Source organism: Helicoverpa armigera, chromosome 14 (assembly GCF_030705265.1).
Source record: "Helicoverpa armigera isolate CAAS_96S chromosome 14, ASM3070526v1, whole genome shotgun sequence".
Classification (NCBI taxonomy): Eukaryota; Metazoa; Arthropoda; class Insecta; order Lepidoptera; family Noctuidae; genus Helicoverpa; species Helicoverpa armigera.
Window position 1 is genome coordinate 10,513,350 of NC_087133.1, and position 17,701 is coordinate 10,531,050.

General features: G+C 40.5%; 2 protein-coding genes across 2 annotated transcripts; one reads left to right on the forward strand and one right to left on the reverse strand.

Annotated features, from left to right (window-relative positions):
• Positions 1-274: 274 nt before the first annotated feature.
• On the forward strand, positions 275-3,856 carry LOC135117781 (uncharacterized). Its single transcript, XM_064037936.1, has one exon. It carries the CDS (start codon positions 275-277, stop codon positions 3,854-3,856), a length of 3,582 nt encoding a protein of 1,193 aa, XP_063894006.1.
• A 4,166-nt stretch (positions 3,857-8,022) lies between these two features.
• On the reverse strand, positions 8,023-10,514 carry LOC110375351 (cathepsin W). Its single transcript, XM_064037912.1, has 5 exons — positions 10,245-10,514; positions 9,815-9,938; positions 9,255-9,490; positions 8,683-8,799; positions 8,023-8,229 (listed from the first exon to the last, which is right to left on the reverse strand). Exons 1-5 carry the CDS (start codon positions 10,459-10,461, stop codon positions 8,072-8,074), a joined length of 852 nt encoding a protein of 283 aa, XP_063893982.1. The 5' UTR covers positions 10,462-10,514; the 3' UTR covers positions 8,023-8,071.
• Between the last annotated feature and the right edge of the window lie 7,187 nt (positions 10,515-17,701).

Sequence of the window (17,701 nt, forward strand, 5' to 3'; positions counted from 1 at the left end):
GATAGAAATTCCAATGAAGAGTACATCCGTTCCTGGTTGGAGGAAGCTCCGGAACCAGACCCGCAGGACGCCGCCGCTGAGGGAGGACATAGACCACCAGATACCCTGGACCTGCCGAGCCCCCTCCGCGGTTATAGTGAATCCGGTCCTGCGTGGAATAAGTACTGCTCCTGGAAGAGACGCCGCCGCCGAGGGAGGACATAGACTGCGGGGTACCCTGGACAATCCAGAGCCCCCCCCCTCGAAGACCATCGATACTGAAGCCCTTCCATCAATGAAGAAACCAGTTGAAGATACTGCAGGGGGTGAAGGGCTCCGTCCGTTTATCACGGAGCTCACCTCCGCCATCGCATCGCTAGCCGGCAATAGAAGCGAAGAGAAACCGGTGTACCACAACCCTGCTGCATCGAAAGTCATCATGACGCTGCCAAACTTTAGTGGATTGCATACAGAATGGCTATCGTTCCGCGCCATCTATGAGACAACGCGACCATATTTCAACGATGTGGAGAATACGGCGAGGCTGAGAAGAAGCCTGCGAGGAAGAGCGCTTGACACAGTTAGTTCCGAGCTCATCGGCAACGCCAGGCCGGATGACATCATGAAGGAGTTGGAGCTTCAGTTTGGCCGCCCCGATTCAATAGCGCAAGCGGAGACAGACAGACTGCGCGGGCTGCCACGCTGCGGAGAAGCACCGAAGGACATCTGCACTTTCGCCAGCCGTGTACGAAGTGGCATCGTTACACTGCGAGCGCTGAAAAAGGAACACTACCTCATGAACGCCGAGCTTATGCGCATCCTCACAGAGAAGCTGCCGAACTCGCTACGTGTACAGTGGTACAAGACATATACTGAGAAGTACCAGTCAACGCCGGACTTGAGTCTCTTCAGCGACTTCATCACCGAACAAGCTCGCTACTGCAGCGCGTTTGCACCGCCTGAAAACATCAGTGAAGCTACTGGACTTAGACGTGTGACGCAGAGAACACACACCACTATAGACAAGAAGCCCGCATCGAAGTGCCGCATCTGCGAGATGGATGGACACCGATCGCTAGACTGCCACAAGTTCGTGAAGGCTTCTGCGGACAAGAAGTGGGAACTAGCCAAGCAGCACAACCTGTGCTTCCGCTGCCTCCGCCATCGTCAGCACGGACACAGATGTCAGAAGAAGAGATGTGGAATCGAGGGCTGCACAGCATCACACCATCATCTGCTTCACTACAAGAAGAAGGCGAGCACTACTGAAGTTGCACAAGAAGCGCAAGAAATAGTCGCAAGTTCACGCAACCACACAAATCAAGCGTTCCTGAAAATCGTTCCGGTGCAACTGTCCGGACCGGCGGGAGAAGTGCGCACCTACGCACTGCTGGATGACGGCTCAACCGTGTCACTGATTGACGAAGAGCTGGCAGACATGATCGGTGCAGAGGGACCAGTCGAGCCGATGAAAATAGGCGCCATCAGCGACGTGACTATCGACACGCCCACGTCGAAGAGAGTTGACCTCACGCTATCGACCTGCCATAGGAAGAAGATACCCTTCAGGGCGCGCACCATACCACGCCTGCACCTGTCGCCGCAGTCAATCAGCAAGGATGACATCACTGACTGCAAGCACCTGTTTGACCTGGCAGATCAGCTGACGTACAACGCAGGGACGCCGAAGATTATCATCGGGCAAGACAACTGGCATCTGCTCCTAGCAACAGACATCAGAAGAGGGCCCCAGCATCAGCCGATAGCATCGTTAACTCCCTTGGGCTGGGTGCTGCACGGTGCCCGCACTAGGATTCTGGGACAGCAGGTGCACTACGTCAATCAGCTGAACGGCGCCGAGGAAAACATAGACAAGCAGCTTCGTGAATACTTCGCACTCGAGTCACTCATCATCAACCCGTGCCGACCAGCTTCTGACCCAGAGAAGAGAGCAGAAGATATATTACAACGCAGTATAGTACAGTTGGAAGATGGACGTCTTCAGACTGCGTTGCTATGGAGGAGTGACGAGATACAGATGCCGGACAGCTACGCGACTGCGATGAATAGACTCGTATCAATAGAGAAAAAACTCGACAAGAATCCTGCTCTGAAGACTAGATATATGGCGCAGATGGATTCACTAATAGAAAAGGGCTACGCAGAGAAAGCGCCCCTTGAACGTACACCGGGAAGAACGTGGTACCTGCCGCACTTCGACGTCTTCAACCCTATGAAACCGGAGAAGCTTCGTATAGTTCACGACGCAGCAGCGAAGACAAGAGGGATGTCACTGAACGACTACCTGCTCACGGGTCCGGACTTGCTGCAGTCGCTGCCCGGCGTGATGATGCGATTCCGACGTCACCGCGTCGCCGTCTCCGGAGATATTACTGAAATGTTTATGCAGGTGAAAGTAAAGCCAGATGACAGAGACGCTCTCCGATATCTGTGGCGAGGAGAGCGGCGGGAGGGGGCGCCGGAAGAGTACCGAATGACGTCAATAATATTCGGCGCAGCAAGTTTACCGTGTACAGCAATATTCGCTAAGAACTGGAATGCTAAACGCCATGCGAACGAACACCCAGAAGCAGTAGAAGCAATAGTCAAGAATCATTACATGGACGATTACCTGGATAGCTTCAGAAGTACAGAAGAGGCGACGCGCACAATCAAGATAGTACAAGAAATACATAGTAAAGCGCGCTTCGACCTAACGAAATGGGTATCCAACAGCGAAGAAGTGCTGCGTGAATTGGTACCGGGCCAAGAAACAACACAGATTGTTAATCTTGGAAATATAGAAAACACAGAGAAAGTACTCGGCGTGATATGGAAGCCGCACACGGACGAGCTGAGCTTCAACTTAAAACTCGCGCGCCTACCTACTGGCCTGCTCGACAAGGAAACGCCCACCAAGAGAGAGGCGCTCAAGATAGTTATGTCGCTGTACGACCCGCTGGGCCTCGCCTCGCCTATAACAATCAGGGCGAAACAAATACTACAAGAAGCCTGGAGGCGGGGAGTCGACTGGGATCAACCTCTCGATGAAGAACTATCAAGCCAGTGGAGGGCGTGGATAAGTCATCTCGAACAGCTGAAGAACGTAAACATACCGCGCTGTTATCCTGGGTACAGCGAGGCTACAGAAATACAAGTACACGTGTTCACCGACGCCAGTGAGAAGGCCTACGCTACAGCGGTGTACTGGAGGTCAACGACCCGTGACAACAACGTGCACGTCAGCCTCGTCATGGCGAAGGCGAAGGTGGCGCCGCTGAAGCTGCTGTCAATACCGCGCCTCGAGCTACAAGCCGCGGTGATGGGTACGCGCGTCGCAGCCGCAGTGATATACGAACACAACGTCAAGCCCGCCTCCGTGACCTACTGGAGTGACAGCAGAACCGTTCTGACATGGATAAGGAAAGGAGCCAGATCGTACAAGCCGTTCGTCGCACATCGCTTGGCCGCCATAGAGGAAAATAGCAGAGTCGAAGAGTGGCGCTGGGTGCCTACAAAAAGCAACATAGCCGACGCCGCCACCCGCGACGTCCCGACGCATTTTCACACCGACCACGAGTGGTACCGCGGCCCTAAGTTCCTCTACGACGACCCATCGACATGGCCGACCGAGTCACCAGCTGACAGTCAACCGACAGGCGAGGAAAAAACAATCACGCTCATACAAGCGGGCGCAGCAAACCTCATAGACGTCGTTCCCGACCCCGCTCGATTTTCAAGATGGGAACGATTGCTGCGCGCCACAGCCAGAGTACTACAGTTTATATCGTTATGTAGAAAACAACATACAGAAAAAACGTTCTACAAGCGAACAAAGAAAACAAAGAAAACGATCCTGATTGGTCGAGAGCGGTGAGAGCCCCGCGCGCCCGCCGAGCTGCGCGCGCCAAATATACACACGCAAGTTTATTATATTGGACGCGACATATATTCAAAAGCAGAGAAGCTGTTAGTTCGTGTGGTGCAACAAGAAGCCTTTAAACAAGAAATAGCCAGTCTCGAGTAACGAAACAGTCGCAAGTAGTAGCCGACTGTACCCGCTGCGCATAGAACTAAACGACGGAGTTATAGTACTGCGAAGCCGCATAGCTGCTGTAGACAAAGTCGCTAAAAGCGTGAAGAGTCCACCTGTGTTAGACGGCGATCACCGCATTACACAGCTATATATAGATTGGACGCACCGTAGCCTACAACACAGCGGCACCGAGCTCGTCGTGAATGAGGTCAGACAGCACTACTGGATTGTGCGCCTGCGCCCGACAGTCAAGCAAGTCATCGCGCGCTGCCTGCACTGCCGCATACGTCGCGCGCGCGCCGACGCCGGCAACCGGCGACCACCCGAAGACACGCCTAGCTCATCACCGCAGGCCGTTCACATACACCGGGCTTGATTATTTCGGCCCGCTGTCAGTCACCGTCGGTCGTCAGCATCACAAGCGATACGTGGCGCTGTTCACGTGTCTCACAACAAGGGCAGTTCACCTCGAGATCGCGCACAGCCTCAGCGCGGACTCAGCTGTGTTGGCGCTGCGCAGGTTCGCAGCGCGACGCGGCTGTCCCACCGAAATCTACTCCGACAACGGCACCAACATGCACGGTGCTGACCGTGAGCTGCGTGAGGCCTGGCAGGAGGAAGCCAGCCGACGCGGCATCGCCTGGCGCTTCATCACGCCTTCCGCGCCTTTCATGGGAGGCGCCTGGGAGCGCTTAGTGCGGTGCGTTAAGACCGCGCTAGGCGCCACGCTGCACGAGCGCCACCCACGCGAGGAGGTCCTCGCGACGCTGCTCTGCGAGGTCGAGTACGTCGTCAACAGCCGGCCGCTCACCCACGTATCTGTGAGCGGCGACGACGACGAGTCCATCACACCGAACCATTTCCTGCTGGGCGGCTCGGCACGCCTGCCGAGCCCCGGCACGTTCGACGAGCGAGACATCGACAGCAAGAAGCACTGGCGGCGCGCCCAGATACTCGCCGACATGTTCTGGCGCCGCTGGGTGCGCGAGTACCTGCCCGAGCTGCAATACCGGCGGGAGCCGCACGCCCGCGGCCCCGCGCTGCAGCTGGGCGACCCCGTCCTCATCGCCGACGGCAACCTGCCTCGCAACACCTGGCCGCGAGGCCGGGTTGTGGCCGTCTACCCGGGCGCTGATGGTGAAGTTCGGACCGCTGACGTGCGCACCGCAGGTGGCATACTAAAGCGTCCGACGAAGAAACTCGTGCCGCTGCCTAAGTAACCGGGCAGTGCGGCATCACCGGCGTCGCGGCGCCCTGGCGCTATCACTGCGCCGTCGCTCACCGGAGATGCGGCATCGCTGCGAGCCAGAGCTACGAGTCGTCGCTGCGGGTCATCGCTACGGGTCAACGCTTCGAGTCCCTACATCGTGTCATCGTGTCATCATTCATCGTTTAATAGACTAAATAGTGATAGTGAAAGTGAAAGTGATAGTGCCTACGCTCTGCCGCACGGCGGGAGAGATGTTCGCGACAGACGCATCCGTGCGCCGCGAGTGCAAAATCATAATGCCTGAGTGTTCGTGTATGCGCGTAACTATTTATACTCTAACAATTTTGTGATGAGGGTAATGAGCAAAAAGTGCCGTGAGCCGCGCCAAGGTATGTTTTTCACGCGCACCCTCCTTCTAAATTGTTATAGAATTCTGTTCAGATTTTGATAGTGCTTTAATTTGTAAATTATAGTGTTTTTTGATACCAAATTGTAATAGTTTTGTAGCGGTAACCTTAACCTACCTAATTATGTATAATTAACCTAATAGTTCTGCCGTTTAAGGCCTGATTTACCCATGTAAACATTTCTTGATAGCAAAAATCCTAGACTTTCATTAGTGAAATAGTGTTTAACTGAAAGCCTAGGTCCCATTGTATAGAAAATAACTTAATTTATAGAAATATTGTTAATAGTTTAAGTTATAGAACAATAAATAATGTTTGTGTTTTGACTTTCATTTCACATGCAAATAAACAATACTAGGGCTTAGGTCACATTGTTAGGATTACTATCGCCAGATAGCCCATGAAATGCCCTAACACACACTACCTTTCGTATTGAGATAACCCCCATAGTTTGTTTTTTATCTCAAGATAGTCTCCACCTAAGGGCCGATTTCACATAGTTTTTTATAGTTATTCGGTTATAGTATTTCAGCCCTTAAGGTATGCAGGGTGTGTGTGGTATAGTTCAGTAGCGCACGTCATGGGGCGTCTGACGCTATGTGTCCTGTAATGATATCATGTACCAATTGTTTGTAATACGGCTGTTAAATTGAAAGGTCAATAAAACTGAGGTTGGTCGGAGGGACGAGAAATCGAGGTGCTCGTCACGGTAAAGTTTCGAGCTCATTCGGTGCGCAAGCGCCGCCGTACAAATCGTAGTCATCGGTATGGATTTTTTGATAGTATAACAAGTAAATAGTGAAAAGTAAATAGTGTAATTGTAGTATGGTAAGTGCGTCGAAGCTCGTCCCTTCAAGACTCCTGAAAAATATATGAAGACTTATTATTTCACCGGCATCCCTGAACCTATAGTAGCAAGAGAGTCTAAAACCCGTCTAAACGTATTCTTGTTTCTGAAATTCCTGTTTCTCGCCACATCGTAAATACAGTCCACTCGCCCAGACGTCCAAGAACCAGCGACCGACGGGGCGTCAACGTCTCGAAGCCACCCCATAGTACCTGCTTCTGAGCTACGTCCGTCCCGCACATAAAGATCAGGGGTTCCCAACGTTTTCGATATCAAGGAACACTTCTACATTATAATTTGGGATCACTATTTAGTCATTCAATAAATAAATAGTGTAATAAAAATAAACTTCAATAATCAAACTGAAATTTTATTTAAAAATCTAATATGAAATTACATAAAAAAAATTAGGATAAACTTTTGTGTCTTTTTATATATATATTTTTTTAATTTTCTGAGCTTCCATTTTCTTCACGAGTTCGGCTATCCTATAAATAATTCGCGGACCATATTTTGGCTTCCGGTTTGGGAACCGTTGGTATAGATGGAACCTATATATTTTTTGATTAAAGAGGTAGTGAGCATGTATATCAGTCTAGTTTTGCAATTAAAGAAAAGTGTTACTTGTTTACCTGCCTTAAACAATAGAGGGTTTTCTGCACAAATATTTTAAATGGTAAATAGTGCATCGTGGTCTTATTGTTACATTTCACTACACTTGCCTTTTAGGATTTTATTAATACTCTGTCTATGTTATTACGCACACACACAGAGTATTGTTTTTTTTATTAAAATACTTTCTGCTCTATAACTAACAGATTTTCACGCAGTTTTTTTTAAACCCGTCATTAGTGAAATATTTTTTACGAAGGAAATTCTCTTGTTAATCTTTATTAGAATTTTTTAGACATAGCATAATCTTTAATCAACATCATCCTTTTTATCTTTTCACTCACACTGTCAGAGAAAGATTGAAAATCACCAAGCTTACTCAATGCGGGTTGGTGTTTTCAGACATTTATTAAAGATAGTTCAGGTTTCAATGAAATGATTTCCTTCACCTTTCAAAAAAAATCTAAATCAAAAATCATTTATTCAAACTTGGCTGCAACACAGCACTTTTTGGACGTCAGGAATTTACAAAAGATTGCTCCCAAAACGCCCACCCTTCACCACTTCCTATGTGTTTCTGCTGGGATGAAGTGGCGCAATAAACTCCCTAGCAACACATGTCTGTCTGTAGGTTAGAAGAACCTTTCAACATTGTTTGATATTTAATTCTGTATACAATGTGCATATTGCAGTATAGGACAATCTGCTGCTGTTGTTATAAAGTTACAGTAAAAATGATTTTTTTTATATACATAATATTACAACACACTCTACGTAGCCTAACTAACTCTTACAAACTTAACTTAGTCTTTAAGAAAGTATATCTCTTCATTATCTTTGAGAGGAGGTAATGCATGCCACAGTGCTTAAAACACAAAAAAAAAAACAAAAAAATATATTGCACACTGTTTATTCATCAATATTTTTGACATTAAATTTTGAAATGATTGTCTGTTTGCCAATGATGTCAGTGATAATATTTATTGGTTTTCTTCGACGTCACCGAAACCTATGGTGGTGCCGATACCACAGGCGTTGCGCCCGCGCACCAGGTAGTAGTACCCGTTGTCTCCCCACCCCGCCCCCCAGGAGTTCTTGATTATCCAATATGGGACTGAACGGCCACCGGATTTCGATTCTGAAATTAATTTTATTTATTACACTAATGTTTATAGTGTTATTGACTATGTTAAATTAATTGATGTTCAAAGTAAATTAGTTGGCAGCGATGATTATCTCCGAAAATCGATCTCAGTGGCGTGCACTTGGAGAGGCCTATGTCCAGCAGTGGACTGCGACAGGCTGATGATGATGATGATGATTACATTATCTCGAATAGAAAACCTAATTTTCTTACTAGTTTAGATGCAGTAAAGTATGTTTTATTTGTTTGTTATACTTTCACACTGAAATGGCTCCGATTGTGATGAAATTTTATGATACCAAAAGCCTGAAGTAAAATTAATTCATTGTTGTTCGCTGGAGACGTAGATTGATCAATCTTTATACCCTTATATTTATGTACCTACTAGATTTTTCAAGCGACTTGGTACTCCAGTATCGCATAAAACTAAAAAAAACTGAGACTAACTGTAAACGTTATATCCGACGATCAAAACTGAATGGTTTACTGTTTTAGGGTCGCAGCTTTCTTCTGTCGGCTCGTCTATACCACCCTTGTAGTTTTTCATTGATGCTAAATTAATTTCTAGAAATAATAAAAACAAAGTGAAATTAATAAAAATATATAAATTACAAGTAGTCGGTTGAATAGCTGCACGGATAAGTTTTTGATCTAAGAACACCAGGGAAATTTTGTACTAGGTATTAAAGCTGAAATGCTGTTTTTATAGGAGAAAACTGACAAACAGTCATCTGGCTTACAGAGATTTGGTTCGAACATACTTAGCTAACGTATGAAAGATGTTCAATACTATTTTACTCATAAAAAATTACAATAGCAGGATATCTACAATTAGAAAACGAGCAAGAAAATCGTTCTTATTTGACATCGTCTGGAAAAAAATAGGTACAGTCAACTTCAGGTCAGTGGTAACAGTTTTATTGGAAAATCGTACTTATTACTATTGAGTTAAGGTGCATGACAGTTACCACTGATGTGCGGTCTACTGTACTTTAAAAATTCCCCATTCTATTTCTTACCAGCTGATAATGGTCCTTTCTTATAAAGCAGTTGAATCATATCATCTTCATCAGCGTTGTGAACGATATGGAAATCGTACACTCTTACAGGTTTTGGGCGGTTTCGTTCAAATTCCCAGGATAGGCCTTTGGGAGCCGCTTGGTTCGGACCTTCCCATCTACATTCCATTGGTTCATGTACGTATGCAAAGTAGTCCTTCTCTCGAAGAACACCCGAGTGAACGTTGACGATTTGTCTGAAAAAAGTTTTTATTAAGAAAATGTAGGTGAATAAAAATGTTCTAGACTGGGCTGGTAAGAAAGTTCTAGTACCTAAAGAATTTCTTTATTGCAATAATAAAAAGCTTTGCTTTTCCAAAGATAAACGGATAAAATCCGAGTTACTTGGGATCACTCTGTGAGTCGCCATACTGTCCTCAACTCTTTTTTATTAAGGCTATTTTTCAGGCAATCTACTGCTTATTTATTATGAAGTTAAAGTTTATAACAATATTAATTTTTTTTTAGTCTTCCTAAAAATTTTCAAACTCTTCTTTTTTTATAGTTCAAGTTCTACTCACGAATATGCTTGATAAAGACTTGCATAGGCACATCCAGTGTTAGTATCATCACAGTCTAACAGAAACTGCTCAGACAGTATCTCTTCCGCGCCCAAGTAGATTTTTAGATGACTTTCGAGACAGGCTGTACAGAAAAAATCTAAGTAATGTAAAAATCTAAGTAATTTTGTTATTTACAAGCTTTTACAAAAAAAATAAAAATGAAATTATAAAAGATGTTATAGTAAAACTAAAAAGCGTCAAAAAACTCCTGATCTCTAACGACCGGGAGCGTGCCCAAAAGACTGGCAGCATTGCCACGCTGGATGGCAATGAATATATTAATTAATTTACACTTTAAAAATAAAAACGGAAAAAGATTATTAAGTGTGTAGTTAGTTTCCTCTTTTTATCATTTTTTAAATCAAAATAAAAAAAAAATAAAGTATACCAGCAGTGCTGAAAGCCCAAGAAGCCTTACACCCTAGTTGGTTTTTGACAGGAGAAACCATTTTCTGGTCCCTCCAGTCATAATAAGTTGGCACTGCCCCACCATTGACAACCCCTTTCGAACACAACCTATTTACTTCAAAAGACGTATTTCCATGAAGTATGAGATGACAATTATACTCTTTTAAAAGCAACAGAAATATTGCGATCAACAACATTTTTATATTTTAATGGTTGAAGAATGATTCGTCTGGTACAGTCAGACTTTTTAAATGGTCAACACTTTCCGAAGCATTCATGGTATTCGACATTTTATAGTGTTTTTATTACTCGTTTTATTCTAGTGTCCCGCGTTTTTGACATCGCTCGAATATTTCGAGTGCTGTGCTGTATTTACGATATAATTTGTCGTGTTTTAAATAACGGTTTTTTGTCCAATTATTTTTTTACTGTCTCTGTTAGCGACAGTGTTCTAAGATTCATAGACGTAACATGTATTTTAAATTGGTTTTCTCTGCTCGTTGTTTGATTTGAAAATTCCAGGCAAGTAAATCTTAAGTGAAAAACTGATTGGCATTATTTAATACTATATGTTCCGTTTTCTTTTGCTGTTAAAAGTTATACACACAAAGGCATTGTAACCGGTATGTTTATTTGTTCAAAGCAAAGTAAATAATTCCGAAATAAATTATAAATTCCCCAAGCATTATTAATATTATTTCTCATTCAGTGTTTTTCAAGCTCCACTTGTTTCTCAAAGTTAAGTATTCAGCTATTAATTTATTTTATCATAACTTTTCATAAAGCTGAAATTTTCTCAACGTATGAGCTCTTCGGCGCTTATTGGCTTTTAAACAGCCAATAAGTTTAAGATCAAAAGCTTTTTTGTACAACCAATAAAACGTATTTATGAGGTATACGAATATAAAATTGGAATGCCGGTTTGTAATATAAAAACTATTTTATTTTATACAATTCCAAGTTGTAGGTTATCTTAGCTAAAAATGTTAATACATTTTTTAGAATTAATATTATTTAAGCATCTCAGTTAAATAACTCTAATAAACAAAGCTTCATTACATTTTTCTCAATTCTTTTTATGGGAAATCATAGTATGACCCGTTCCCGCTGTGGGTGCAACGTCTAAAACTCTTTCCACCTTATTATAAAACGTGGTTTTAAAAAAGTACCAGCCTTTGTACCACCTTTAAACCACCGTCCCGAACAAAATCAGTGGGCTAAGGCTATTACTAAAGCGGGTACTTCTTAAAACCACGTTTTATAATAACGTGGTTTATGACTAAACCCCACCATATCCCTTCTCAAGCCCTTTATATACCAGTGCCGCGATAACTCTGTCAAACCATCTATCTCTAAATAGATAAAAAAATACAGGCAAAGTCACAGCTACCCCGTAGCGAAAAACCAACGTGAATCTTGCATCACTCGAAGAGATTTCAAAGCTATCTTAGAGACGTTCTGAGCAAGTTTTAATTGATCAATTTAAGTTCAACTACTAACATTTGACCTAAGTTAAGGGTTGTGCTGATTTTAAATTGTCAATTTATGAATTTGCATTATAATTGGATATGTGAGAGCCATTTGGTTTATCCCTTTAATAAGATCAGAGAGAACTTTGATCATAGTATGATATCGTTTATGATAAGTATGTAGTTTGAAATTGTGCTTCTATGTATTAGAAACGTTTATACGTATGTTAACGTAGGAATAAATAAAAAGGATATAGTTTACTTATAATTGATAGAATTTCTTGCTCTTAGTGGAAATTACGTCAACAACAACAGGTACTTGTCATTCATTTTTACACTATTTAGAATTAACCTATGAATAGGTACCTATTCTAAAGCATTACTAAATAAAATTAATAACATTTCATTATTTTTTAAAAAAGCTGGAAATATCAAATGATACCGCATTTAATAATCTTGCATTTATGTCGTTCTATTTTTTTAAGAATATAAGTTTAAAAAGAAATTGTCTTCCTTTTATTATTTTGAAACAAAAACACCACTGAACAGTTTTCCTACCATTTTTATTTTCCCGTTCAACCCTGTACTGATATTGTTACGATGCTGGCGTATCCTCAGAGATGTGCTATTGGTAATCTGAGCGCTTAGTGACCACTGCTAAGCATTGGCGATAAGTAACAGCCAATTATTATCGATACCTGGATACAACCAGTAAATTATATCGACTTTGCTAAGTTAAGTATATATTGAAATTCAATCATTTGAACTGGGTTTGGTTTGAGTATTTCGGTGTATTTGTGAATATTAGAAAAGCTTGGTTGTTTGGAAAGAGGCTTACGAATCATCACGTGGCTAGTGTTTTCCCAACTATGAACTGTGTTGGGTGGGATCGACTTGCAGTCTAACCAATGTTACACAGTTTTGCTTTGCTAAATATACCGTCTAGTACATCCATTTTATAAAAGTTAATTACGCGCTTTGTAAAAAGTGGTTATTTAATTATTACAAAAATACACTCCTCAATTTAATTTAAACGCTAGATAGGAAGTTATTGCAGTTTATTTTTATCATAGTTTTATACGAAACCAAACCGAAACTCTATTTTTAAGTTTTTGTCCTTACCCATGCGCCTAATTTGGAACACACTTAACCCTACCATTATTGAAAGAAGTTCATCACCATATCTTCTATGCTTCAGTAAACTAACGAAAATAATAATACTCTTAGACATAGTACATATAGTTACTTTAGTTAGTAAGCACAAAGGACATTGTGCTGAAGTGTTAACAGTCTGCTTCGCCTCGAGCAAGTTCATAATTAATTTTAAAATATTTTACAGTGTTACGCGAAATTAATTGTAAGTACTTGTATTGTGGGTGGGGTGACTATGATGTGTAGATTTTTAGAAACATAGTTTTGTTTTCTTTAGGTGAAAAGAAAGACTTTGATTAAAATGTAGGATGCTTTTAATTATTCAGTGACATAATTATACAATTTAAGGATTTAAAGTAATTACTTTTTTCTCAATTCTTCACCACACACAAAAAGACTGTTCTAATCTAGAATACCTAGGTAGTAAACTAGAGCTTACCTAAACGTACATAACAAATCGTCTTCACAATTCAACAATACCATTTTAAAACAAACACACCACTATCCTTTTCCCCAAAAATGAGACTAATGCTCACTAAATCCGACTACCCATTAATAAACAGGACAGTTGTATTTCATACATCATGGTCATCCTAATCCGGTTTTAAATGAACTAGCGGGTCTGAAATAAAATAGGTCTGGCTATTGTCTCAGTTAATGTAGTGTTTACACAACCGAATAGTGTTGGGTTGACAAGAAACCGGTTGAAATAACCGGTAAAGTTTATTTAATACCGGTTTTTCTTTTTTTTTGTTTTTAATAGTTTTTTTTTTTGTGTACTAATAGGTAATTGTTGGAGCTAGCAAAGTGAATTGATTTTCATTTCTACGCGAGTTTAGGGTTGTCCTGAGTCTTTAAAACACGCGTGAATTACTACCAACTTTAATTATAAATGTTGAAAAATCATTTTTGTTGCAGGAATAAATAAGAAATGAAATGAGTTTTTATTAGTGTACTAATAGGTCATTGTTGGAGCTAGCAAAGTGAATTGATTTTCATTTCTACGCGAGTTTAGGGTTGTCCTGAGTCTTTAAAACACGCGTGAATTACTACCAACTTTAATTATAAATGTTGAAAAATCATTTTTGTTGCAGGAATAAATAAGAAATGAAATGAGTTTTTATTAGTGTACTAATAGGTCATTGTTGGAGCTAGCAAAGTGAATTGATTTTCATTTCTACGCGAGTTTAGGGTTGGCCTGAGTCTTTCAAACACGCTCGAATTACTACCAACTTTAATTATAAATGTTGAAAAATCATTTTTGTTGCAGGAATAAATAACAAATGAAATGTGTTTTCCTATGAGTACAATATTTTTGGTATTGTACAAATGTGAACTGATGTTTTTTCTCTAGGTATATTCCATTCCATTTCCATTATTCTGAATACGCATCCGTCTCAATATCCTCGTTACCGCATTTTTCGCAACAAATACAATATGACAAAGAACTGTAAAGATTCACGAGAAAATATAGGAGTGTATATTTTTGGCTAATTCTGTGAAATGAGTAGGTAAACAACTAAATATAACTATAAATTGATCCATTGTGACATTTGTCCTTCAAAAGTTTCTGGATCAAGGACTTCATATTTATACTCATACCTGCGTAATAATAATAATGTCAGTAATTAAGCCAACTAACAAACAAACACAAACTTCAGCTTCATAGTTTAAATATTGATAGCAAATATTTAGAATTAAGAATAATGTTCAGACTTCTTTTAATCCGAGTGCGGGAGGTTATTTTATCGGGACGCGAGTGAGACCATAACCAGCCTGCTAAGGTGACTGGGTTGTGGAGGTCAGTTTGGTAGTCGCTCTATGTAATACACTGGTACTCAGCTGCATCAAGTTAGACTGGAAGCCGACTCCAACTTTGATAGAAAAAGATTAGGCAGATGTGGGAAACCAGAAACGGCAGAAAACAGCTTCTATAGTTATAAAGGAAAAAATAAAATTCTCTACCTCACTTTCACAAGGTGTTCGATTACTAACTTTCCACGTTTAAGTAACCAAATACTTTGTACCCACTAACCCTTGAAGTGTTAAACAATGCTTTTCGATCCAAAATACTGAATTCTTAACTTACTTTGAGATTTTTAAAAAGCTTTCAAAGTATTTAGTAAGTTTCCGTTTATAATTTTTTAATGAACTGCTTTTATCCGTTGTAGGTACCTTTTTTCTGATACGATTTATTTCTTGAAAAAAATATTAATGGGAAGAGCGTAAGGCTTTTGATCACTTCTGTTAGTGGATAATACGAGCTTATTTAAATAAATAAAAAAACATCATTTGTAAAAATACGTAATCGATGTAGATGGAGCGGAAGAAAGAGAAAGTAAAAATATTTTGGATTTTCATAGAACTACTTAGGTACTTTTTAGAAAATAATTTTATTTCCAAAGTAAAACATTTAATATATTACTATCTCGTAAACCATACAAACACACAGGACAAAACCACAACACTTTCCAAATTAGACCAAGCATCCCTAAAAACAAGTCTGGCTACAAAAAACCAGAAGCGTAATTTGAAAAAGGCTAATTACGCCTTTTCTTTCATCATCACCCACGCTGCGGTTTTCCATTTTTCACCAGAGAATGCAACTTCGAAACAATTGTAAGTAGTCTGGAATTCTTGCAGATAGAATAATTAGCACCGGAGGTTATCTCAGATGAAAACTGGTTAAGTGCGAATCGGACTCGCGCACGAAGGTTCCTTTTCATCTATAAAACGATTTGAATAATAGGGTAGTGTCCAGGGTCGAAATAATGAAATAATATTTAGTCCGCTTTTTAGATAATCAAAAAATATTGGATACGTATTTTTTCTTTTTTTAATTAAACATAAAATGACAAAGATAATACGCTTCAAAAATTAGGAGTGGGGGCCTTTTACGTCACAGTCTCCTGAAAATTGTAGCAACTTGTGACGTCACACTCAACTTTAACACGCTATATCTTAACAAGTTCTGATCCAATTTAAAAAAGAAAAAATACGTATCGCTTAATTTTGGACAATCTACAAGACGGACTAATTATTATTTTTTAGGAAACTACCCTATTGTTGTAATATTGTTTTAATTTGTTGTTGCAGAGGCAACAATAATACATATCCTGTGAACATTTCAAAGTTACAGCCAGATACCAGAAAAATCGACAGATTGTCAGCCAAGTCTCAATAATAGGGTCCGATCCCGTTTTTCCCCTTTTGGGGAAGGAACCCTGAAAAGAAACTTCATTTCAACGGAAATGGCAAAAGTTTGAAGAGGTGCAATAATAATTGTGGGATATTTTCAAAGGACTTCATGGACACACTTCCCCTTTTTGAATTTTTCTTTTGTGATTTTAATTTTGCAATGGAAAGTCAGGTAAGAGAAAGGGAGGTAGTTAATGAGGTATATAGGAGTAGTTATAAGGCTACCTGAATTTTTGGTTGAATGTAGCCTTTCACCATTAGATTACATTTATCATTAGATAGATGCATGTTGTGGAACTATAGTATGGAAGAAGGTTGAAACCTGATATACACCACTATTTTTTAATTAGTTCACAAAAAATGGGGCTCTATCTGTAGCCGTTACTGATCATATTTGTGTATTCAAAACTAAAAAAAAACAAAATCCCAAAATTGACCAGGAAAATTTGTCTTATTTGGTAAATTCATAATAGAATCCAGGGGGCAAGTTCGAGCGAGAGCACGCGAATGCGAGAGCAACAGAAATGATTAATGAATATTACTATGAATGACTTCGAATTACCTGTACTATGTTTCCATGAATTGAGTGACATTTTTGGATATAACTTATCGCTAATAACTTTGCTGATTATGAATATTAGTTTTTGAAACTGTGCATAGATAATAATAAGAACATTTTAAAGAAGCCTTTTAAGTATTTGCACTAATTAAAAAATAGTGGTGTATATCAGAGTGACTTTTAACCCCTACTAAATATGAATATTAATAGTATCTTCTTTGTGATGTTTATTATCATCCTCCGAGCCTTTTTCCCAAACTGCGTTGGGGTCGGCTTCCAGTCTAACCGGATGTAGCTGAGATGTTTATTACTGTGATGTTTATTACTGTATAAAATTTAAGGATTAATTATATAAAATACCTAATTTTTTTATTATGTAAGTATTCAATAATGAACAAATTGTAGTGCAGTTAAACCTTTCCTATATTAGACACCAATTAATACTATGAGATCACCGTGGAACAATTACTATTAAACTAAGACCGTAACAATAGCTGAGCGTAATCTTAGGTGGCAATTAACGACCAAGTTGTTAATTTAATCCCATCGAATCGTGTTTTGCATGGCTGGCACGAAGATATAATCTTTACTAGCACTAATAGTAGGTACACTAGAAAGAATTTCTGCTCTACTAAATTGTTCTCCTACAGAAAAACCGAAAGGCTATCCATTTAGATGAATGTCAACAATATTAACTGTCTAAAGATATATGTATATAACCTGAGTACAAAGAACCTTTTTTACAAAATAAAACCAACTTCAATTCACCTAAAATTTTCTGCTAACTAACTAATGCTGCGCTGAAAACCGCATCAAAATTCTGCAAAACGTGAGATAATTGCGCACTAACATACATCATACGAATAGGTCAAATTGAAAACTTTAAAAAAAAAACACATGCCACAAACTATCACTACACTTCCAAACAAAAAAAAAAAACAAAACAAAATCAACTTTGGGCGCTTTGGGCCAGTCGCTAGTGGCGCCACCCCACACACTCACGGACAGCAAGACATTTAGCGTAAATCCCTTTATCTCGTCGTCCAGTCGTCGCTCATG

What these genes read in the sequence shown, in the direction of transcription:
- LOC135117781 (XM_064037936.1), top strand. Translation starts at nt 275, where the DNA reads ATGAAGAAACCAGTTGAAGATACTGCAGGGGGTGAAGGGCTCCGTCCG.
- LOC110375351 (XM_064037912.1), bottom strand. Translation starts at nt 10,461, where the DNA reads ATGTTGTTGATCGCAATATTTCTGTTGCTTTTAAAAGAGTATAATTGT. An exon ending in GAAAGGACCATTATCAGCTG is followed by an intron (nt 8,800 to 9,254) that starts GTAAGAAATAGA and finishes TATTATTTCTAG; the next exon opens with AAATTAATTTAGCATCAATG. An exon ending in CGTCGGATATAACGTTTACA is followed by an intron (nt 8,230 to 8,682) that starts GTTAGTCTCAGT and finishes AATTAATTTCAG; the next exon opens with AATCGAAATCCGGTGGCCGT.